General features: G+C 38.0%; 1 protein-coding gene across 1 annotated transcript in view; it reads left to right on the forward strand.

The window, feature by feature from the left end:
- Positions 1–20,694, forward strand: part of prmt3 (protein arginine methyltransferase 3) — an 85,424-nt gene extending 64,730 nt beyond the window's left edge. Inside the window, exons 14-16 of the mRNA XM_051704384.1 lie at positions 7,383–7,433; positions 8,152–8,239; positions 20,322–20,694. Of these exons, the coding sequence (XP_051560344.1) occupies positions 7,383–7,433; positions 8,152–8,239; positions 20,322–20,431 (249 nt within the window). The 3' untranslated portion in view covers positions 20,432–20,694. The remainder of the gene's footprint in view (positions 1–7,382; positions 7,434–8,151; positions 8,240–20,321) is intronic.
- The last annotated feature ends 2,757 nt before the right edge of the window (positions 20,695–23,451 follow it).

Consider the following 23,451-nt stretch of genomic DNA (forward strand, 5'->3'; position numbering starts at 1 on the left):
GGGCAGTCTTTGGCGGAGCCAGAGCAGAGGGGGCGGGGTTCTTTTCCGAAGCCTTCCACAGTGACACCGAACAAGCCAGCAGGTGACACGGGTGCTGAGGAGAGCGGCGTTTTCTGTGTCACACATCTCCATGAGATTTAGCCAGAGGTGCCGGCCTAGCACCACCAGACTGATAGCCTCTTTGTTCTATGAGGTCCAGTGTGGTGAAGGCAGCAGCTCCTCCAACTTGAGTGTGTGCAGAGTAGGGTGCGCACCACGTCTTTGTGAGCACCGCCTGGACCTCTAGGAAGAATGGCGCTGTTCTTTGGGATGCAGTATTTTGAGGGCAGTTGGGCTGCAGAAACCATTCATCCAGGCGAGATCTTTCCGGCACAACTGGAGGGGACCACTGTAAACCGAGCTCCTCAGCTGGCTGTGAGAGGACGCGAAGCAGCTCAGAATTAGTTGTGTGTGCTCGCTCTTCACCCCCGCTGTGGGGAGGGGTGGCAACTCGCCCAGCGATGCTGCTTGGGACATGGTATCATCCCCATCATCAGATCCGCCAAATCTGATAAGACCATGTGCTCCGATAGAGGGCCGGAGATCATTATGGGCATACTGCAGGGGTGAGGACACCACGTTGGGAGAATGGGGGTTTCGCGGGGCTTGCACCGGAATGAAATCCTCCCTGAATTCTTCCTGCTCAACCTCGCGGCCCCACTGTGCCACCTTGTGTCATCCCTCGGGAGTCACAGAGGAGGCAGGAGGGGGGGCACGGGAGACAGAATCATTCCTCAGAATGAGGATGATTCTAGAGTAGAGCGTCCTGAGACTCATGCCCTCACAGCGAGGGCAGCCTGTCTCCATGAGAGCTGCCTTAGCGTGGGTGCGGCCCAGGCAGCGTATGCAGTTCTCATGCCCGTCTGACTGTGGGATGTGTCTCTCAAAGAGTGAACACTTGTTGAATGACATCTTTACAAAGACGAGTTACTCACAAGCGGCTCTGTTTTTTTTTAATTTTGTATTTTTTATTTTTTTAAGATGGACACTTGGAGCATTTTGGTTGTGTCATGTCAAAAACACAGCATTTTTAGTTCTCTGTGTGAAGTTAATTGTAGTTTAAAACTTAGATAAACATGTCTCGAAATCCCTGCATTTGGAATTGCTCCCCGTACAGCTGTTTTTGAATGCAAGAACGTGGTGAACCTTGTGCTGTCACAAGTGTCAAGCAAGCCTGAGTGTGGTTTGTTGTATGAACAGCTGTGCGTTGCCTATACAGCTGGAGTTTCGCTTACTGCCCCCTGCTGAAAACACTGTTGAATTGCTTCGGTGCTTGGAATATTTCTTATTACACTAGGGGTACATGATTAATTGTGTTATTTTTTTTTTAAATGTAAGTTTTTGTTTTTAATCTGTTTTTGCAGATCAACTCCTGGGACACAAAATTGCTCAAAGTTAACAAAACACCCATATTAATTTGTGATGTGATTGATTGTGTTTAACTCTGTTTCTTATAATGTTTGTGTGTAGGGGAGATCAATGTGTCACTAGTGTACATACCCACTTTGTTCCTGACATAACTTGCAGTTTCATAATTTTTGAAGCAAGACTTTAGATTTTGAAGTAAGTTGTGCTCTCTGAACAATGTATATCAAGTTGATCTTGATAGAAAAATTAAAATAGTAAAATGTTTTTTATGTTACATTTTTATGTCAGAAAATGTGTATATCTGGGAAACAGCCACCATATTTTTTTTAAATCTAGTGTTTATACATTTTTAGAATCGGGTACAACCAATTTGCCAATTTTACATATCCTTGAATTTTGTTGAAATTCTGTTGATAATCATAGATGGGACTCTGCACCCTATTTTGCACTGCTTTGTCATGTAATTATGGAGGCACCCCAAAAACGGAGGGAAAAACGCTGTCGTCCCCATGATTGAGTGCATGGTCTTATTCTTCCGCCGACAGTCCATTCATCACATCAGGCTGCCTAACCTTGCATTAAATGAACAGCGCTACCCTGCGCTCCCATGCTCGGCCGGCGGAAGACAAATAATGCTCGCTTGCTCGCTTTTACTGTTGCACTGGTCCTCAGCTCACATTGTCCACAGGGACGACAGTCTCTCTCTCCTCCCTCTCTCTTCTCTCTCTCTGTATCACTCTTGTCCCCCCAACCCAATTCTCTCCTAAATGTGTCAACAAGAAAGAAAGGAAGAGAGAGACAGAGAGAGAAAGAAAGAAGGAAAGAAAGAAAGAATCTTGATTATAAGTTTGAAAAGCTTGTCAGGGTTGCTTGGTGAAATTTGTCGAGATAAATAAAAAAAAAACAAACGATGAACTCAGCTGTCCAAAACAGCTACATTTGTTGGTAAGCCAGTTATCAGAAGTGCCACTTTGATTTAAAACTTGAAAGTTCTAGAACCCAAACTCCTTGTTATTTGTTTTTGGACAAAAAGAGTTACAACCATCCCATATAAAATAGGAGCATGGTAAGGTTCTATGTTTTGCTGAAAAGAACGTTTAAAGTGATTTCACTAATGATACAGAATTGCATTTGCCTGCATTTGCCTCTGTACCCAAGCTTAAACTTAAGTAGGTGACTGTGTGTGTGCTAGCAGTAATGTCCTTCCCAACACTTAAACCCTTTATATTCGCTTCCAGTGCGGTGGAACGTCAAGCTCTGAGGAAAAGCAGAATACCGGGAATGGGGAATTTGGTGGCATTGGTGTGTTTTGTGCACAGGATAAGGGAGATGCCGGGTGGGGGGAGCAGGGGGAGAGCTCGAGGTGGTCGAGTGTGACGCCTTGCATGCGTGAATAAACCCCATCAAAAGCACATTAGCTCTCCCCCCTCCACAGCTCGCCGCATAATTGTATCTGGCTGCACCACGCTCTGCTCCAACATGATAGCACTGGAAAGGGCTTGATGATGAATTGCTCCCCGTTGGTGTTAGCGATGATGATAATTATTAATTTTCCCCCAACCTGTTCTCCAGGTAGACTGGCTGAGCGGCTCCGCGCGCCGCCTCCTGGGCTGGGAAACGACTCGCGCGCATCACTTATCTCCGACATTCCCCGGGTGTGAAGGCTGAACCCTTTGATGAGAACAAAAAGCCTCCGTTTCCATTTGTCTCCCTTTTGCCCCGCCATCTCCTGCTTTTGTGTCTGTTCTTTCACTCTGCCCTGGTGTGTTAACGGGGGTGTTTTATTTTGTTTTATTTTGGCAGAGAGATACTTGGCACTGATCCCGTGTTTTCAGTGCACGTCGTCTTTTTTTGGGTCCCGGTGTCTGTTGACATTTCTGGGCAATTTACACTGACAAAAAGGATGAACCCGTTTAAACAAAGAGGTATTTTGAGGCACTGTACATTTGTAGTTTTCACCACATTTACTTGATGGCAAAAGGATAAGCATCACCAGCTGTTTAGTTAAAAATAGTATAACAATTATTAATTAGTATATTAGGTGGGAAAAATTATATATATATATATATATATATATATATATATATATATATATATATATGGCTTAAAAATATTTTTAATCATCTTTTGCAACAATGCCAAATATATAAAATATAACTGAATTATTTATAAAATGTATTATGCAAACCCTCTGCTACTTTTAGTCAAAAGGACAAATTTTTTTTTATTTTTTTTTTAATGTTGTTATATTGTTAATTCATGACAGTGTTATGAATGTTAGCTTCCATCTGAAAGTTGTTTTTAATATTGTTTGAAAGAGAGTATTAATGTTTGCCTCCTGTAAAATAATCCTGTATGAAGGAATAATGTAAAATACAGTACAATTGCTGTAGCTTTGTCCTGTTAAAGCTATTGTAATAGGAGTAAGAGGAGGATACATAATTGGGTGTTCCGCTCCAGTTTGGAGTGGAAGGGAGAGTAAGACACAGGCATTAAGGCAAAGCTGTATTTCTCTCCATAAGGTCTCTGGGATACTTCAGGATGAATGGCTTACATTATCACTGCAGTGTCTCCTGGGAGTTCACAGGGTGACTGTGCTCGGTTTTAGTGTGTGTGTGTGTCCATGTGTGAGAAAGTGTGTGTAGTGACGCAGCTAAATCGTTCATTTTGGGGAAGCCTCTCTAAAATTATATTATTCTGAAAAAGCAGTGTAAGGCTTCTGTCAGCTTGTCCCCAATCAATCATATTTATGAGCTGTTGTCATCAGTGACAACAAAGTTCATCTTTGACTAGGCAAATGACTCACAAATCCACTCTTGCTAGCAAATTCAATGAGTAATTAGGCTTGATTTGGTAATTATTGCTCCACATAATGTCTGATAACTTTCATTAAAATCTGTAATTACACTGCCCTGACATCATTTCTTCATCACACCCTGAGTGACTTACTTTGGTCTCAACTGTCTGTCACTATTTCTTGGATTTGAGAATTGTTTTTGTGTGTGTGTTTTATAATATATTTATAATTAGGTAAGTTCTATATGAGAAATGCTGATCTAACAAAATTAAATAGTTGTTTATCTTCACTTTTGCATGTAACAAAAAAATAGAGCAGCACAAAAAGTGACCGATTTTATAGGTTTTATATTAGGGATGCAACGATGTTTTGGCTGCCGATATTTATCGACCACTTATTGACCAAATTAAAACGGCATATCAATTATAAGCATGAAAATCCTGATATTAATTTTGTGATATAATAAATTATTGGTTTATTTAGAATTAATCAGTAACATACTTTGTAAAAATCAAATGCACAGTTCAAAAATAATAAAAGCCACAATATGTAGAAGGGTTGGCACTCCTAAGAACATGTAATATTTCGTTTTTATTCTTTCTCTTTCTCACATTAATGAGGAAAAACCAGCATTACAGACGTGACAGTTGTGAAAGCAGCACTTAGCTCTTGGGAAACCATCCAAAATGGTTTGAAACCAGTAGACTTTGACTTCTGAGACATCGGTATGATGTCCATTAACACTGCAAGATTGATGGAATTAAAATTAATATTGCAATTTGACCTTGCGCGATTGATAATATAGTCTGCATACAGCGCTGTGCGAGCAAGCAGCGCCCTCTAGCGGTCTTGTTGGCATTATCCATTATACCACTATAATACAGAATTTAAAAGGGGGTTTTGTTCCTTTGGTTAAAACAATTATTTGTTTTGGTTTTCAATTATTTGGTTGACATTTCTGTGAAATTGGCCAACATAGTATGAATTTATGATCTACATATACAGTTCATACGTTTAAAATGTGAGTTCTGTTGTTTTGAACTGCAGAAACAGAAGTGCAAAAATGTTTTTAAAGTACAAAATAGCCTCTTTTCATATCAGTTATCATTTTAGCATATTTTGGGGGGCCTGAGTAGCTCAGCGAGTATTGACGCTGACTACCACCCCTGAAGTCGCGAGTTCGAATCCAGGGTGTGCTGAGTGACTCCAGCCAGGTCTCCTAAGCAACCAAATTGGCCCGGTTGCTAGGAAGGGTAGAATCACATGGGGTAACCTCCTCATGGTCGCAATTAGTGGTTCTCGCTCTCAATGGGGCACGTGGTAAGTTGTGCGTGGATTGCGGAGAGTAGCGTGAGCCTCCACATGCTGGGAGTCTCTGCGGTGTCATGCACAACAAGCCACGTTATAAGATGCATGGATTGACTGTCTCAGAAGCGGAGGCAACTGAGATTTGTCCTCCGCCACCCGGATTGAGGCGAGTAACTGCGCCACCAGGAGGACCTACTGAGTAGTGGGAATTGGGCATTCCAAATTGGGGAGAAAAGGGAATAAAACATTTTAAAAAAAGAATTTTTTAACATATTTTGTTTTGTTTGTTTTTTTCATCTTTTTTTCATCTATTCATCTTTTATTGTGGCTCTCTACATTTTTTGGCCTGCCATGTGTTCAACAGGTCCAATCCATGTTCAATGAAAATGATTTATTGTTAGAACAGTAAAAAAGGTTTTGTTTCCCTTTGTGCATTTTTAAAGCATAATTCCAAAGTAAAAAAGCAATCTGGTGACAAAACAAGGTAGCGGCAAAATATTGGTATATGCCTATAGTTTTTTGTTAAAATGTGTATCAGCCAAACATTTTCATATCGGTGCATCCCTACTTTATATGCTTAGGTTTCGTAAAATTGTAAGTTGTGGTCAGAATTTCAAATAGCCATTTAATGTGAATTTACGTTTACTATTTTATTATACGTTTACAAATTTTTAATTTGCAGTAACACATTTCTTTATTCAAAATATTGCAATTTTCAATTTCTAAAGATTTATAGCTGAAAAAGTTGGATAAAACGCATGTAAACAACGCTTATCACTATACACATTCTGTCTTTTGCACCTCTACTCCCCTACTGTTTTGTGCACATTTTAAGTTTGTCCCTTTCCTTTCTATTGTTTTCTTGCTTACATCTCTCCTTATGCACTTTTTTTTTTTTTTTTTTATCACTATGTTCTCGCTCTCTTCTCATTGATTGTGTTCTTTGTGTGAGCGAGCTGGCCCTCGTGTTGTCAGCTGTGTCAGGATTAAAAGCTATTAGTTCTGCATCATTGCCACTACAAGTATGCTCCTGAGATTGATAGAGTTGCTTCACTGTCATTGGGGGCAGGTTGGGACAAAAAAGGGTCGTTTTTACTTCACAATTATTGTGCCTATTGCATAATTTTTAGCATAAAAAAATAAAATTCACAGTGTATTTATTTATTTTATTTTTATTTTATTTTTTTTCTCCCCAAATTGGCATGCCCAATTCCCAATACGTTTTAGGTCCTCGTGGTGGCGTAGTGACTCACCTCAATCTGGATGGCGGAGGACGAATCTCAGTTGCCTCCGTGTCTGAGACAGTCAATTCATGCATCTTATCACATGGCTTGTTGAGCGTGTTACTGCGGAGACCTAGCGTGTGTGGAGGCTTCACGCTATTCTCCACGGCATCCACGCACAACTCACCACGCGCCCCACCGAGAGCGAGAACCACATTATAGTGACCACGAGGAGGTTAACCCAATGTGACTCTACCCACCCTAGCAACCGGGCCAATTGGTTGCTTAGGAAGTCTGACTGGAGTCACTCAGCACGCCCTGGATTCGAACTCGTGACTCCAGGTGTGGTAGTCAGCGTCTTTACTTGCTGAGCCACCCAGGTCCCCCACAGAATGTGTTTATTAACACAGAAAACCCCCAGTTTTTTTATTTATTTATAATTGTATTTTTTCCATTATCATTCAACATAATATTATGAATTTATTTTAAGGCCGCATTGCTGTGGCATTGCCACAGCACGACATTTTTAATCACTTGTCAACAAGTCCTCTGTACCTTGTTTTGCTAATTACTTCCAGGCAGCCCAAACAAGTGTGAACGGTTACTAGAATGTCATGTTCTAAACTCTCTCTCATATTTCATTCTAGGCCATCGTGGGCTATTTTGACATTTTCTTCGATGAGAGCTGTGGAAACAAGGTAAGCAATAGTGCTGTGCAGTTTAACAGCGAGCAATTGCGGTCACGCCTTGCCGTCTTTTAGGCCCGAGGCAATTGCAATGCAATCACCAGCCTCTCATACCTAAATGCTGAAATAAGCATTTGCCTTCCTCCAGTGACCAACTGGAACAGGCAATGAAATAAGATAAAGCCATCAGCTACTGGAAGAGTGATTGTGCACTGGGTTCTGATAATAGGCCTTTAAGCAGGAGTATGTAGAGGGTTCTGCCATTCTTACAGTATGTCCCACTGTGTAAACCGATTTCATGTTTTTGATGCCTGAACATCTGAATTTTCCACTAGCTTTTTTTAATGAGCTCGTGGACCACTGCTGCAATGTTGCTGACTCTAAACTGGAAGTTATATTTTGCATGTAATTTTTGACCGCCATGGAAAACCATTCAAAATGCTTACATTCTTGATTAGTATACAACAGCGATAACAGCTTTTTCTCTCATTTCTGTTCATTATTCCCAACCTTTGTTTATTATTCACTTTCTTTTATCTCCTTGTTGCGAGTCTGAATATTTTATACTGCTGTTTTCCTTGTATTTTGTGATATATGACACCAAAAACTGAGTATTCACTTTTCTTCTGTCAAGCAGAAGTTTATTGCATGGTAACAGCCCTTTTCCTATTAAATTGTGATGGTACTTGATATAAATCATGTTTTAATATGGTTTTGTTTTTAATTTTAGGTCATGTTCTCCACTGCTCCAGACAGCACTAAGACCCATTGGAAACAGACAGTCTTCTTACTGCAGAGTCCTATCTCTGTCCAAACTGGTTTGTACCCTGTTCAGACGTATTAGGATTGTCTGTCTTCACACCTGTGTTTGCAGATCTATGTAGATGTTTTTATAACTGGGAAGGGATCTGGCAAGTACATATGCAGCTATCACCCTTTTTTAACAGAAAAAAATGATATTTGTCACAGGTAGGTATATCTTATCTTTCGTTATCCTGACATTTGATTCTTAGACAGTGACACATGTTATCCGTCAGTCATTGAGAGACAGACAGATGATTGAGCAGTCCTCGGGCCAGTCCACATAAACCATGTTTACAACTATCAGTTTGTTCCTTATGTGGAGAAGTATATATGATGATATATATTGTGTCTACTAGGCTGGAAGATAAAATAACACTTCAGGTTTTTAGACAGATTTATTTAGGGGCATTATATTTGTTGATTCCTTGCGTTATTGTAGCACATAATTATATGAGGTTGTGTGCTGTCTTAAGCGTTTTCAAGTAAAACCAATAATTAATTGATTTCATATACTGTAAGCCTGGAAGAATTTGGCCTTTTAACACACTTTAAAATATTCTTGATAAGCATAAAGTAACATGACCGAATAGGGGACTTTATTTTAAGTAGGTGAGTATTATATTAAGTAGCCATAAAGTTCACAATGTTTGCAACCCATTTTACTTCTATAATATGATATATTTCCAAGTTAAACTGGAAAAAAATATAGGGTGGAACTTAGTTTTATCCATGGGAAATTGAATGGATCATGAAAAGTGGTCTCCATACTGTATAACATGTAGTTGGAGGGGTTAAAAAATTTTGAGTGATGTCATTACCAAAGGTTTGGTGATGTCATCCAGAAAAGAAGGTTGTTTCAGAGATAGGGCAAGTTATTAGATTTTGATGAAATATTATGAAGACAAGCATTTATTTTTTTTAAGATTTCAGATTAACCTTTCACAATAAGAACAGGAATGTGTACTAAGATAGTAAAAAGTCCATTTTTATTTCATGTTGTCTATAAAACAGCATCATTGATCTTACCCATAAACAAATAGACAGTGTATATATACATACATTTTTTGGGTCATTTTACATTCTTTATTGTATTATTTATTTTTAACTAAGGCTGTCGATTTTACACATTAATTCAGTGTGATTACATAAAAAATAATGCTCTAAAAAAATAAGGCAATTTCTCATGGTAATGTAATCAGGAATTTTTCTACCGATGGAGCAATCCAAGCTTAAAGTGCTACCTCCGTGTTTTTGTGTCTCTTTGGCCACATCCACACTTGTCAAGTCATTTTGTAAAGCACTTTTCACAACACATTTCAAAGCTTTACAGCTTTCTTTCGTTTCAAAGCCGCTTTACAGAAAATGATGCTGTGATGTCTTAAAGTCCACATTTTACGGTTTAAATAAATAACGCTATTAAAAATCAGGCCTTAAAAATTATTGTCTTTAGGCCGCCAGTGAACAAGCCAAAGGCGACTTTGGCTAGGAACACAAAACTCCATAAGATGTTAGATGAGAAACCAGGCTCAACTGGGGGAGCCAGTTAAACTTAAGGAATTTATATGAACTGTAAGGTTAATGATTGAGTGTCTTTGATGTCCTTCCCGAATTGACTGCTAAAGTGCACGTAGATGCTAATTTTCACAAATCCGCTTAAGTTTGAAAACTTTGTTTAATAATGTCATCATTTTCCAAAGTATGAGTTTATAGATAGTGTTTTTGAAAGTCTCTGTTTTAAGTGTCGTTCCAATGTGGAAGAGAGGTGTAAAAGTAGCTAAATTAATATGTTTTCCAATTCAAACGTATCAGTCTGCAGGGGGCAGTAATTGCAGCACCAGCTGTACAGGCAGCTGTAAAGACAACAAACTGTCAGCTGATTTAAGGCAGCTGACAGCTGGATGGAGCAGAGTGCAGGGATGTCCAGAGGATGTGTCAAGTTTTAAACTACTTTTTAGTTGACACAGTGTTCTAAAAACACAACGTTCATGACTAGAGATGCTGAAAACCAGTGAAACTACAGCGAGACGCACGATAAGCCTTTGTCTTATATGTAAAGTGGATTGCTGTGGACTGCCAGGTGTCAAATATCTATGTTGTAATAAATGAATATTATTATATTCATTATATATTATATTTTAGATTCTTATATATTGAATTATTTTTATTTTTTCATCAAACACTGATATATGTGATTAATTCAATTAATTGATCAGCATATCATGTAATTAATTCAATTAAGATTTGAATTGATAGACAGCCTTATTTGTTAAAATGCATTGATAATTACATGATATGCTGATCAATTAATTCAATTAATTGATCAGCATATCATGTAATTAATTCTATTAAGATTTGAATTGATAGCCCTATTTGTTAAAATGCATTGCTACATTTAATGCTTAATTTGCCTTTTTAAAGAAAAAAGGTAGGTGAACTGAACATAGAGGAGGTAGGGAAGTGAATGAACCTAAATGCCTTAAAGCAGAACGCCTTGTGTTTAGGTACTGTATAAGAACACAGTAACGCAGTACATCTACACCTAAATCAAGGCTCTAACAGACTAAATGTGTCTTATCATAATAGGAATCGGAGAAATGTCATCTGATGCACAAATGGATGAAGGTGCTTTAGTCACTTTCTTTGATATAGCACACCATTATAAATGACTGTGGCCTGACTGTAGCTGTCCACGGGCATTACCACAGACAGTCCCAGCAGCAGCTATTTAATGATAACCGTGTCATCCACTTGAAGGTCTGCTTACACTGCTTATGCATTGTAAATGCCTAAATCTGATGATAATCAGAGGGCACAATCGTTTGACTAGATTGTGTCGCATCTTTGACCATTTGCCATTTTGCTGTAGCCCTAAAAAAAGAAAAGACAAAAAAAAAAAAAAAGAAAATACAACCCCAATTCGGAAAAAGTTGGGACAGTATGAAAAATGCTAATAAAAACATAAAGGGGTGATTTGTAAATTATATTCACACTTTGCTATATTGAAAGCGCCACAACTAAACATTATATGATGTTTTACCTTGTGAATTTCATTGTTTTTTTGAAAATGTACAGTGATTTCAAATCAGATGATTGCAACACGCTTCAAAAAAGTTGAGACGGGCAATTTAAGACTAATAACAATTTGACGAGTTAAGGCGATGTGAAACAGGAGATGGTAAACAAATGAGGCAATCATGTCATAGTATATAGGGAGCCTCCAAAAACAGCCTAGTCCTTCAAGAGCAAGGATCATTCGAGACTTGTCAATTTGCCAACAGATGCTTCAGAAAATAATCCAGCACTCTGAGAACAATGTTCTCAATTTCACCCTCTACAGTGCACAATATAGTTAAAAGATTCAAAGAATCTGGTGCGTAAAGGGCAAGACAAAGATCACTTCTGAATGCATGTGATCTCTGATCCCTCAGACATCACTGTCTTAAAAAATGTCATTCATCTGTAATGGATATCATGACCATGGGTTTGGGATTACTTTAGTAAACCTATGTTTGTCAACACCACTCGCCGCTGCATCCACAGATGCAAGTTAAGACTGTACTATGTACTATAAAGCAGAAGCCATACATCAACACTGTCCAGAAGCTCTGCCAATTCTCTGTGCTCAGTCTCATCTTAGATGGAAAGTAAAACAGTGGAACCATGTTTTTTGGTCTGATGAGTCCACATTTCAAATAGTTTTTGAAAAACACAGCCGTCATGTTCTCCGGGCCAATGAGGAAAAGGAAAATCCAAGCTGTTATCAGCATCAGGTCCAAAAGCCAGTGTCTGTATGTGCCAGGGGTATGTCAGTGATAATGGCATGGGTAACTCGCACATCTGTGAGGGCACCATTAATGCAGACAGATATGTAAAGATTTTGGAGCAACATATACTGCCATCTAGCACTGTCTTTTCCAGGGTCGTCCCTGCATTTTCCAGCAGGACAACTTCAAACCACATACTGCCCGGATTACAAGTGCATGGCTGTGTAAGCAGAGAGTGCGGTTGCTAGATTGGCCTGCCTGCAATCCTGACCATCTCTAATTGAGAATGTGTGGTGCATTATGAAGCACACAATACTTTAATGAAGACCCCGTACAATTGTGCAGCTGAAGACCTGCATCAATGATGAATGGGGGAAATTCTACTTTCTAAACTTAACAAACTTGTGTCTTCAGTGCTTAATAAGTGTTATTAGAAGAAATGATGATGTTTCACAGTGGTAAACACTCGACTATCCCAACGTTTTTTGGAGTGTGTTGCAATCATCTGATTTGAAATTACTGTACATTAATGAAATTCACAAGGTAAAACATCATATAATGTGTAGTTGTAGTGCTTTCAATATAGCGAAGGGTGAATATAATTTACAAATCACTCCTTTTTGTTTTTATTAGCATTTTTCATACTGTCCCAACTTTTTCGGGACATTGTACGTTAAACTCTAGATTTCTCTCAATAAAGGGGCCTGATTATTTATAGTTACAGTAATCTTGATTAAGGAGCTTTTGTTGTTTTTTCCTGCATGCCCACACACCTAGCTTTGTGAACAGTCTGTAGCCTAAGGCTTACTACCATATGGGTTTAGTCTACGTCTTCTCTTTGCTTCACTGTTGTCAAGAGCATATATGCAAATCTGTTTTAATGTAAATATCAGAGATGAATTAATACAACAGTATATGCATATGGTAATCATTCAGTACTATGGTACAGTTGTGCTCAAAAGTTTGCATACCCTGGCAGAAATTGTGAAATTTTGGCATTGATTTTGAAAATATGACTGATCATGCAAAAAAACTGTCTTTATTTAAGGATAGTGATCATATGATGCCATTTATTATCACATACTTTTTTGGCTCCTTTTTAAATCATAACGACAACAGAAATCACCCAAATGGCACTGATCAAAAGTTTACATACCCTTGAATGTTTGGCCTTTTTACAGACACACAAGGTGACACACACATTTAAATGGCAATTAAAAGTTAATTTTTTTTAAATTGCAATTAGTGTCTGTGTATAAATAGTCAATGAGTTTGTTAACTCTCACATGGATGCACTGAGCAGGCTAGATATTGAACCATGGGGAGCAGAAAAGAACTGTCAAAAGACCTGCGTATCCAAAGCCTTGAAAATGCCAGTCAGTACTATTCAGTCACTTATTAAGAAGTGGAAAATTCGGGGATCTCTTGATACCAAGTCAAGGTCAGGTAGACCAAGAAAGATTTCAGCCACAACTGCCAGAAGAATTGTTCAGGATACAAAGAAAAACCCACAGATAACCTCAGGAGAAATACAGGCTGCTTTGGAAAAAGACGGTGGTTGTTTCAAGGAGCACAATACGACGATACTTGAACAAAAATGAGCTGCATGGTCGAGTTGCCAGAAAGAAGCCTTTACTGCGCCAATGCCACAAAAAAGCCTGGTTACAATATTCCCAACAACACCTTGACATGCCTCACAGCTTCTGGCACACTGTAATTTGGAGTGACGAGACCAAAATAGAGCTTCATGGTCACAACCATAAGTGCTATGTTTGGAGAGGGGTCAACAAGGCCTATAGTGAAAAAAATACCATCCCCACTGTGAAGCATGGTGGTGGCTCACTGATGTTTTGGGGGTGTGTGAGCTCTAAAGGCACGGGGAATCTTGTGAAAATTGATGGCAAGATGAATGCAGCATGTTATCAGATAATACTGGCAGACAGTTTGCATTCTTCTGCATGAAAGCTGCGCATGGGACGCTCTTGGACTTTCCAGCACGACAATGACCCTAAGCACAAGGCCAAGTTGACCCTCCATTGGTTACAGCAGAAAAAGGTGAAGGTTCTGGAGTGGCCATCACAGTCTCCTGACCTTAATATCATCAAGCCACTCTGGGGAGATCTCAGACGTACGGTTCATGCAAGACGACCAAAGACTTTGCATGACCTGGAGGCATTTTACCAAGACGAATGGGCAGCTATACCACCTGCAAAAATGTGGGGCCTCATAGACAACTATTACAAAAGACTGCACGCTGTCATTGATGCTAAAGGGGGCAATACACAGTATTAAGTACTAAGGGTATGCAGACTTTTGAACAGGGGTCATTTCATTTTTTTCTTTGTTGCCATGTTTTGTTTTATGATTGTGCCATTCTGTTATAACCTACAGTTGAATATGAATCCCATAAGAAATAATAGAAATGTGTTTTGCCTTCTCACTCATGTTTTCTTTAAATATGGTACATATATTAACAATTCTCCAAGGGTATGCAAATTTTGAGCAGAACTGTATATGGGTCAATGACTTGACACTCATTTTTGGTCCAGGTCCATTAAATGATTTCAAAGTAAATTCAAAATACAATGCACACAAAACAACTGATTGAATACACCCTTTTCAATGATGATTCTTGATATTGTTGATGTATATATATATGTATTGCAAATATAATTTGTTTTTTAAGAATATCAAGAAGATATGATATATTTCCAGAAGGTTTTTTTTCTCATAAATTTGTGAAACTAGCATAAACACAAAAATTACATTTCTATGAACTTGACCTGTGTGTTTTAAATTAGATTTTTAAAAGATTTCTCATTTTTATCACCTTGGACAACCTTATTCATCAATGACCCATATATCTAAGTGCCATGATGAGCGATGCAAGCAGTGATCAGAGAAGTGCAACTTGCTGTACGATTGTATATACATCATTATAATTTATTACTTGTGAATTTAATTAGCATTTTTCAGTGAACTGTCATGAATATTGATTTGCATGAAAGAAACACTCTCAAAAACTGAACTTTCAAGATTGTCAGTTTTACTGAATCCACCCTTTAAGATGATTTTTGGTTTGGTTATCTGAAACTGGGCAGGGGATTTCTAATTTCTAGATTGCTTTGCATGGCACTTGATAGGGAGGGTGCATGTTAAAATTAAGTATTATAAAATGTCTCTAATGTAAAGGGGGAGACTTGCTAGTGTTTAATTTTTTGTTGTGTTGAGATTTAGAAGAGTTGCTGCTTTGTTGGAATTTTGGGGGCTACCATTATGGTAATTTTAGTGGAGCTTGAGCTTATCTTGAGGACATTTACAAGTTAAGAATGCTCTAAATTGCTTTACTTATTGAACAATTGCTTTGCTAATTAAAGCATAGTGTTTCCCTTTAGTGTGCATTCAGCATGCTAGCATTCACTGTACTAACTAATATAACAAATAAATTAAAGTTAATTTAGCATGTCTAATTTAGTTGGGTTTACTCAACTCAGTTAGGTTCCCTCTACTTAAAGAATTTAAGTTCAGATTACGTGGAAATTTTAATTTAAGAAACATGTGTAACCACTGTCCATGATTGATTGTTTTTGTTTTGTTTTTTAGTGCAGATGGGAAAAAAGATTGTTAAAGAAAAATACAACTGTCAGATCAAGCTCATGTTGATGTGGATTCTTATCCTGTTTGTGTTTGTTTAGTAATTACTTTTCAGTGGTGTGATGAGAGGGGAGTTAGAGTATTAAACGGAAATGCAAACACCCTCAGAAAGGCCTACACATTCTGCTGCATCAATTAAAGCAGCCTTCATTTGTCATGATTTAGTTTGTTTTTATCGACCATTATAAAGGAAAGATGAAAAAAAGGCTCATGAAAAGCTTCATTTGTCATTCATAGCATTTGAGCTGGAATTAAAGGGGTCACCTTATGTGGACTGATCCTGGAAGGGTAGCAAGTACTCTCACATCTGCTCCATAAATGAGGTGTTCAAAAACTGGGATATTAGTAATACCCTTAACGGCGAGGGTATTTATTGAATCAACTATGCAATGGCATAACTTGAGCATTTCTGCCAAAGTCCATAAAATTAATAGGAAGTGTAATCTGTCTACAGTGCGAAAAGATCCTTGAGGTGTCAGAACAAGGTTCCCTCTATAGGGGAGGTGTGATCATTTGACAGACAGGGGCACTGTAGTGTGTTGGTGATTCTGAAGGCCTGTTTTATTCATCTCCTTTATGGGTACTGCAGATTTACGATGTAATGTGCTGCAGAGAGCCTGTTTTATAATGCAGCTTTTGTATCTAGTGCAGCAGTGTTAGAGATGACTGTTTTTCTGATAACTGCAATAATGATTGAACATTAAATATATTGACGTGTTATATTAGTTTTAAGATCTTGCTGCATAAGTCATTTAACCTTAAATTAATGTTGTCATAGGCTACGATGCTTCTTTTGCATTCTTTATCCGTTATGCAGTCACGTTTCTTCAAGAAATGCATCAAGATTTTACGTTATCTCGTCCATTTCTCGTTTCAGACTTCTTCACTCTTGGTTGCAGTGGCAGTTTAATGCAAATGGCACTGTGATGTACAACACGGCTCTAGAACCAGTCTTGTCTTAATAATTTAATATGCATCAACAGCTTCTTTATTCACAGATCTTAGACAAGCCCCAATCTTTTTCTCGTCTTTATTTCTTCAAAATGATATCACACAGTTCTACATCCAGAACTTTGAGATTTTACCAGCAATTGCAGGGTCAAGCATTCTCTGCTTCTCTTGGTTCAGCCGACAAACCTCAGAAGGCTATAATCAGTCAAGTATCAAAGCCTATCAGCAGTAACTGAGAAAGTGTTTATTATGAAGTGCAGACACACAGCAGTTGGATCACACGTCTGCACACAGCCCATTTCTGAGGGGCACTGAAGTTTAATAGATCTTTCTATCATTATTGCCCTTGCTGGGCATCATGAGATAACTCATGTGTGTGCATTATTTGCTCTTGGTTGGCAATATATTGTGATCTGTCAACTTTTTCACTGCACGGTTGACTTTAATTAAAGGAATTCATATTAGAGCAACTGTTTTTACAAAAATGTCCAGACTTCAGCACTTGCTTTGTGCTTTTTTGTGCAGAAAAAACCTTTTGACAATCTGTATTCCTGACATGGTAGTTTGTGACTTGTTTGCCAGTGCAATTTTACAGTGTTTGCAAGGCAGCACTGAAATGATATTCCTCAAACAGTCTGGTTAGGGATTTGCTCTAAACTCCTAACCCTATAAACTTCTACAATTAATTCAGCCCGAACCACTTTAAGTACAGACTGCTTTCAAACTTTATTTTGTATGTCTGAATGTTGTTCTCAGCCTTAGGTAGTTTTGTAAACTTGATACTTTTTTTTAAAGGTGCTGTAGGCGATTTTTAACAGTTCTAGAACTTCCGCCAGATTTAGCCACTGAAAAAGACACGGCCTTTCTTAATTTTGTGGTAATCAACATTATGCCACAAATGCTGTCGATTTAGCTTAACTTGTATTGAACCCAGAATATTCCTTTAAGTTTGAAAATCTCCCATTGACTTAGCAGGATGATCACAAGGGAGGTCAGCTTGTTGTTTCCAATACTTCCAGTACCCTAGGATCGGCCACATTATGCCGATTCACTGACAAGCGGCATCTTTTTGCATTGGCTCAATTGTGTTTACCTTCCCCTGTGACGCGACTGGAAGCATGTTGTGTCAGCAGTGTGGGAGACCTGGGTTCGGAAACCACATAGAAATCAGGAAGTAATCGCGTTTGCATATGATGGTTAGGTTTGGGTTTGGGTTTGGGTTCGGGGGGGGTTCAGTTTATAAAAATGCGTTCCACTTCACTGTTTTATATCCTGTAACAACTTGCTTCACAACTCATTTCTGGGACCCCTTTTTGGACATTTTACCCAGAAAATGCAGCTCTCACATGCCCTTACACCCAACAACACATGCCACTTTTGCCACGTGGGGCAATGTTTTGCATTTCAATAAGCACAGCTTTCACAACTGATGAAAAGTCAACATACTGTTTCTGATTTCACTGTGAGATCAGTCTGGACTTACTGAACATTGACAGATTATTCAGCATTCAAAATCTTACCTTCAGCAATGCAATCATTGTAATTTGCATACTGAAGTGTAATTGCTTGCAACATACTTAATTGTGATTGTTCTTGTCTAGGGATGTCCCGATACGATACTTGTATCGGAATCGGGTTCAATACCTCGCTCATGTACTCGTGCTCATAAAAATGCTCCAATACCAAAAACAAATACCATCTGACGCATGCATGTTATTACGTAAACATTCAGTGCACAGATTCAAATCACGTCATGTCCTAGTGAGATTATTTAACAGCAAAAGCTGCGATTTAATGATAAATATATAGTTTGCATGTGCAGCGCTTTAAATGTGAGTGCTTGTGAATGTGTGGAACCGGTGTTGTGCAGGCATAAAGACACAAAGTGCTCATACCTTTAGAGATCCTTGATTCATACATGGAAAACACCATTATGATCAGTGCACACTCTGTTTGTAGCAAATGACAGCAGGCAGAGTGCTAATTCATTTTTTAGTGCGTGGCACATACAGACTACATATTTAATTAAAGCAATTATTAGCAGCCTTTTGCGGTTTAATAATCACTTTGAGTCGCTTAGCGACCGGCTTTTCCAAAGTGGGAAGCTACCATCATAATATCAGAGCTCCTTGGTCATAACAACATAGAAACACTTCAATAAAAGCTCTGTCATAATAAAAGCTCAATTTAATTAAGGGAAAAATGTATGACAGAAATAGATCACTTCTGTATAGTTTTGTAATATTCACTGTTATAATACAAATAATAATTATTATTATAAATCAATAGTAATTTTATTATATTTAAGCAATATCTCACATCTTTGATGCTCTGTTATGTGGCACTTTATTTGACAAAAATAATACATATAAATATAATACAATATCTTGTTGACCATTTTGATGATAACATTGAAATAAATTGTTGATATGAAATTCAGAAAAAATAAAACAAAAAAACAGGTATCAGACTCGGTATCGGCGAGTACCAAAAAGAAAGTATCTGTACTCACTCTCAAAAAAATGGTATCGGGACATCTCTAGCCTTGTCTTATCTTATCATAAATGTAACCATTTATAGCCACCTTTACAATACACATTCACTGTGTTGACTCTTGGGTGTAGCTGACTGAAAAAAAAAAACACGTGCTGATTGGTACAACAATGCCAAAGTGCTCTGATGCAGCATTTACACTGAACCAGAGCCTAAAACCTGCCCTAAAGCTTTAACACTATACTTTTGCTGTCTTGCAAGCACTGTTATTTCCAATAGGAAATGCAAATCTAGTTACTTTTTCACCCCTTACTAGTGCTTACTTACAAGAGTAACAAATCATGTAACTTAGAACTCAAATATATATTTTTAGCCTTTCTTTCTGTAGTATTTACTTGGGTAAGGGAAAGGTAAACTGGTGAAGTTTACGAGAGCTATGTCTAATGGGTTCTCTATTCTCCCCCTGTCTTTTTCAACCTGCTTTTCTTAAGGTTCTTTTAGGGGAAGGTGTGATCATTTGACAGTAATAGGTAGAACAGAACCAATGTGACAATCGCAGTGCACTGTGACGGCCACATCTGACTGCTCCCTTCACCTCATGTTAAAAAAAAAAAAAAATGCTGCAGTCAGCATTTTTCTCACACGTAACCTGCAGCAAAGAGAGAACTGGAAGGGGGAGGGCTTGTTTGCCAAATGGGTAAACATTCATTTACGCCTGGCACTAAAACGTGAAGTTAATCAAAGTGATTATCTGGTGTAATCATCGTCATTGTCTTCAGGCCTTCCTGAAAAAGCATGCCGCCTGTATTCATACTGTAGTCGTACTGGAGCGAGCAGCAGCTTTCTCCACCATCTGGAGCCAATCGGCATGTCAGCCTCCCCTTTCTCCCTTGATTCTTTCTCAGCTTCTGTTCTGCACTGTTTTCAATAGGACACAGCGAGAGGTAGGGGTTCAAATATGCCTTGTGATGTCACACTTTTTGAGTTTTGACACAAAGGTGATGCAGTACGTTTTTTTTTTTTTTTTTTTTTTTTTTTTTTGCCGAATGACCTGTGATGATAAAATGTGAGGATTTTCTCTTGCATCTTAATATGTGCCAGGAAAGCTCTAATATCTAACATTTCAAGCTGGTGTGAAGTCATGTCACCATAAAAACTATATTTGATTGGTCAGTGTCATATCCTCCTGTTTTTCACTCTCTCGCTCTCTCTCTCTCTTCTTTTCATTGTGCAGGAGAAGATCTTTTAGGTCAAATTACAGTACACAAGAACAGAAAGGACCCCCGAGCACTGCTGATTACACTCACCCTTGCTGGCCAGAAGCAAACCTACAGCCTACAGTGAGGGGACCTGTTTTATTGGGGGGGAAGTGTACTTGAAGCAGTCCTCTCTGTAATAACTAAAACATTCTATTAAAAAAAGTGTCTTTTCTACTCAACTCATCACTCATGGATAGATTTAATAATTTGTATAACCACTGAAACAGGCTTTGTTTTAAGCCTATGAGTTTTCTTGATGTCCTTAAATGCCTCCAGGAATGGAAGAAGTCTTATTTCCCTTCTGTTTGAATAATGACTGAATGAATATCTTAACAAATAAAGGCTGCCATTTGTCAGTGGTCAGTTTATATGTCAGCTTGACTATTCAGAATGTGCCCTTTTAAACACTGAGAAAGGGCTTTCAAAGAGATATTAGGAATGAATTTATTTCTCATTTATTTCTGTTTTCTTTAGATTTTGCGTTATAGTATAAATTTAACTCTGTGTAACTATTTATGTAGGCTTTAAATGTTTACACAACATTGCATTTTAAAAATGTGTTCATGACAGAGAGAGAAACCGTATTTAGGCATCAAGCATAAAGTTTGAATCTGGTAGGATGTTCTGGGTTCAATACAAGTTAAGCTCAATCGACAGCATTTGTGGCATAATGTTGATTACCACAGAAAATAATTTTGACACATCTCCTTAAAAAATATCATTAAAAAAAATAAAGCGAGGTAACAATGGGGCCAATTACAATGGAAGTGAATGGGGCCAATTACAATGGAAGTGAATGGGGCCAATTTTTGGAGGGTTTAAAGGCAGAAATGGGAAGCTTGTAATTTTATATAAGCACTTACATAATTTCATCTGTTAAAACTTTAGTATTATTTCATCTGTAAGGTTGTTTAAATTATCGTTTCTACTGTTGTTTTAGGGTTTATGGTGTTGCGTCAACTTGGCAACAGTGTTGTAAATTGGATATAACTTTACACAGAAAAGGTTAGTAAGTGATTTTATCACACTGAAGTCATGTTTACATGCATATTGTTTACGTCTTGTGGCTATACTTTTGAAACAGTGAGTTTTTTAACGTTTACAGACTGGCCCCATTCACTTCCATTGTCAGTGCCACACTGTAACCCAGATTTTTGCTTTTATTTATTTATTTATTTATTTAGAAAAGGAGGGAGGAGTCAAAAGTATTGTTTGTGTAAATTATGCCACAAATGCTGTTGATTGAGCTTAACTTGTTACGAACCCTGAATATTCCTTTAATAAAGTTGAAGTCATACTTTCAGTTACAAGCTAAGAATGTCTCATTCTGTTTTAGGACCTTTAATATTCCGGACCTTTAATATTCCTTTATCGGACCTTATGGGAACCGTTTTAGCGTTGTTTAACAACAAAACTAATAAGACAAACGACTTTAAAGGCTGAAACGGCGGCTTTGCGTATAATTAACTATCTTGTTTAGAGAGAACTAATTTGTTTTAACGCCAGCCTAGTAATATAGTCCTTATCAGAACAAATGGCGCCCACTGTAAAGTGTTTTAAATGACAATAGAAGTAAAACTATTGAAAATAGCCGAATACAAGACACTGGTTTTGAAATTGGACTAAACATCTGGAGAAATTTCGCTTTTCGGTAAATATATAGCAGTTAGTTATAAACCAATTAATTCTTTAGTATAGTCAAGGAAGGCCCACCTTGTTTCTCCTTTCTCTGCTTTAAAGAGTGGCGTATAAAGGTGACACGCCGAGAGAAGCAGAAATCAATTACAATTATTCTCTGTTGACAAAGAAATTAAACCTAGAGCGAAGAGTTAGTCCAGCCGTATAGAGGCTTATCGCAGACGGCCGCAGATTTATGATGCTCACTGCAGCTGTGTGTGCATGTAGTGCGATATCACTGAGCGCACTAAAGATTGAATATAACAATTCACCAACGTTATAATATTACTTAAACTAGTCGGACACGTAGAATTGCAATGCACTGGTAGCACTTTGTCATAGCTTTTTATTAAAAAGGCATTAATACAAATGGTGTGACGCTTAACTGATCAGAAATTAATGTATGCCTACGTTTAAAAATGATCAATATTTGTGAAGGTTATTATACATTATTAGCCTACCAATTATAATAATAATTTCTCAAAAATGTCATGTGCAATTCAATGCTGCGCTATTAAAAATGGTAGGCTACTCCAGGGGATGATGCTTGGGTGCTCGGTGCAGTATGGTTGCATTAAAGCTAAAAATAGAAAAATGCACCTTTGTCTTGCGAGAAGTTTAACAAATGAGTAACTCCTCTGCAAACCTCGCCCACTTTTCACACTTGAGCAATGCGTGTGCCTGTGACGCATAAAGTACGTGGACGCGTATCTTATAGGCGTATGGATAAGAGGGCGTCCGTCTGACGTGTTAACTATGCCATAGGCTATTACTGGAATACTATTTAAAAAAAAAAAAAATTTTTTTTAAATCTATAAACTTTTTGGGATGGTATTTCATAATCTTGCAACTAGTCAACTATTTTTATTATATTTATTTCTATTATTATTATTATTGTTATTATTTAATTTCCGTCGTTAGGCCTATCATCAAAATAAATAAATACATAATAATAATAATAAAAATAATAATAAAAGCTTTTACACTGATCTATAATGTGTAGGCTATGTAAATAACCTACAAGATGGAGAATTTATTTTGAAAATATAAAAATGGGCCTATTAACTGATTATTCAGTAACTTGCTTGTAAATCATGTATGATGAAAAGTCATTAGATTTATCTCTGTAGAGATGTGCTAGGACGTGGTCAACAACGCAGTCCCCTTTGATGCCTGCGTCTGCAGAATCTTCTGCTCTTCTCCCCTTTTGCGTCAGATGAACATCTTTACATAGTCCTGTGGGACAAGTTTATTAATCAGTCACGAGCCAGTCCGTCCCAAAACGTAGTCTCGCGCTGCCGTGTGTGTGTGTGTGTGTGTGTGTGTGTGTGTGTGTGTGTGTGTCACGAGCTCACGTATTCGCTTGTTGCCCCTTTAAAAATCAGAATTCAAGGCCAATGATTTATCAAACCCCTATTATCAAGAAAA

This window comes from Myxocyprinus asiaticus, chromosome 1 (assembly GCF_019703515.2).
Source record: "Myxocyprinus asiaticus isolate MX2 ecotype Aquarium Trade chromosome 1, UBuf_Myxa_2, whole genome shotgun sequence".
NCBI classification, from domain to species: Eukaryota; Metazoa; Chordata; class Actinopteri; order Cypriniformes; family Catostomidae; genus Myxocyprinus; species Myxocyprinus asiaticus.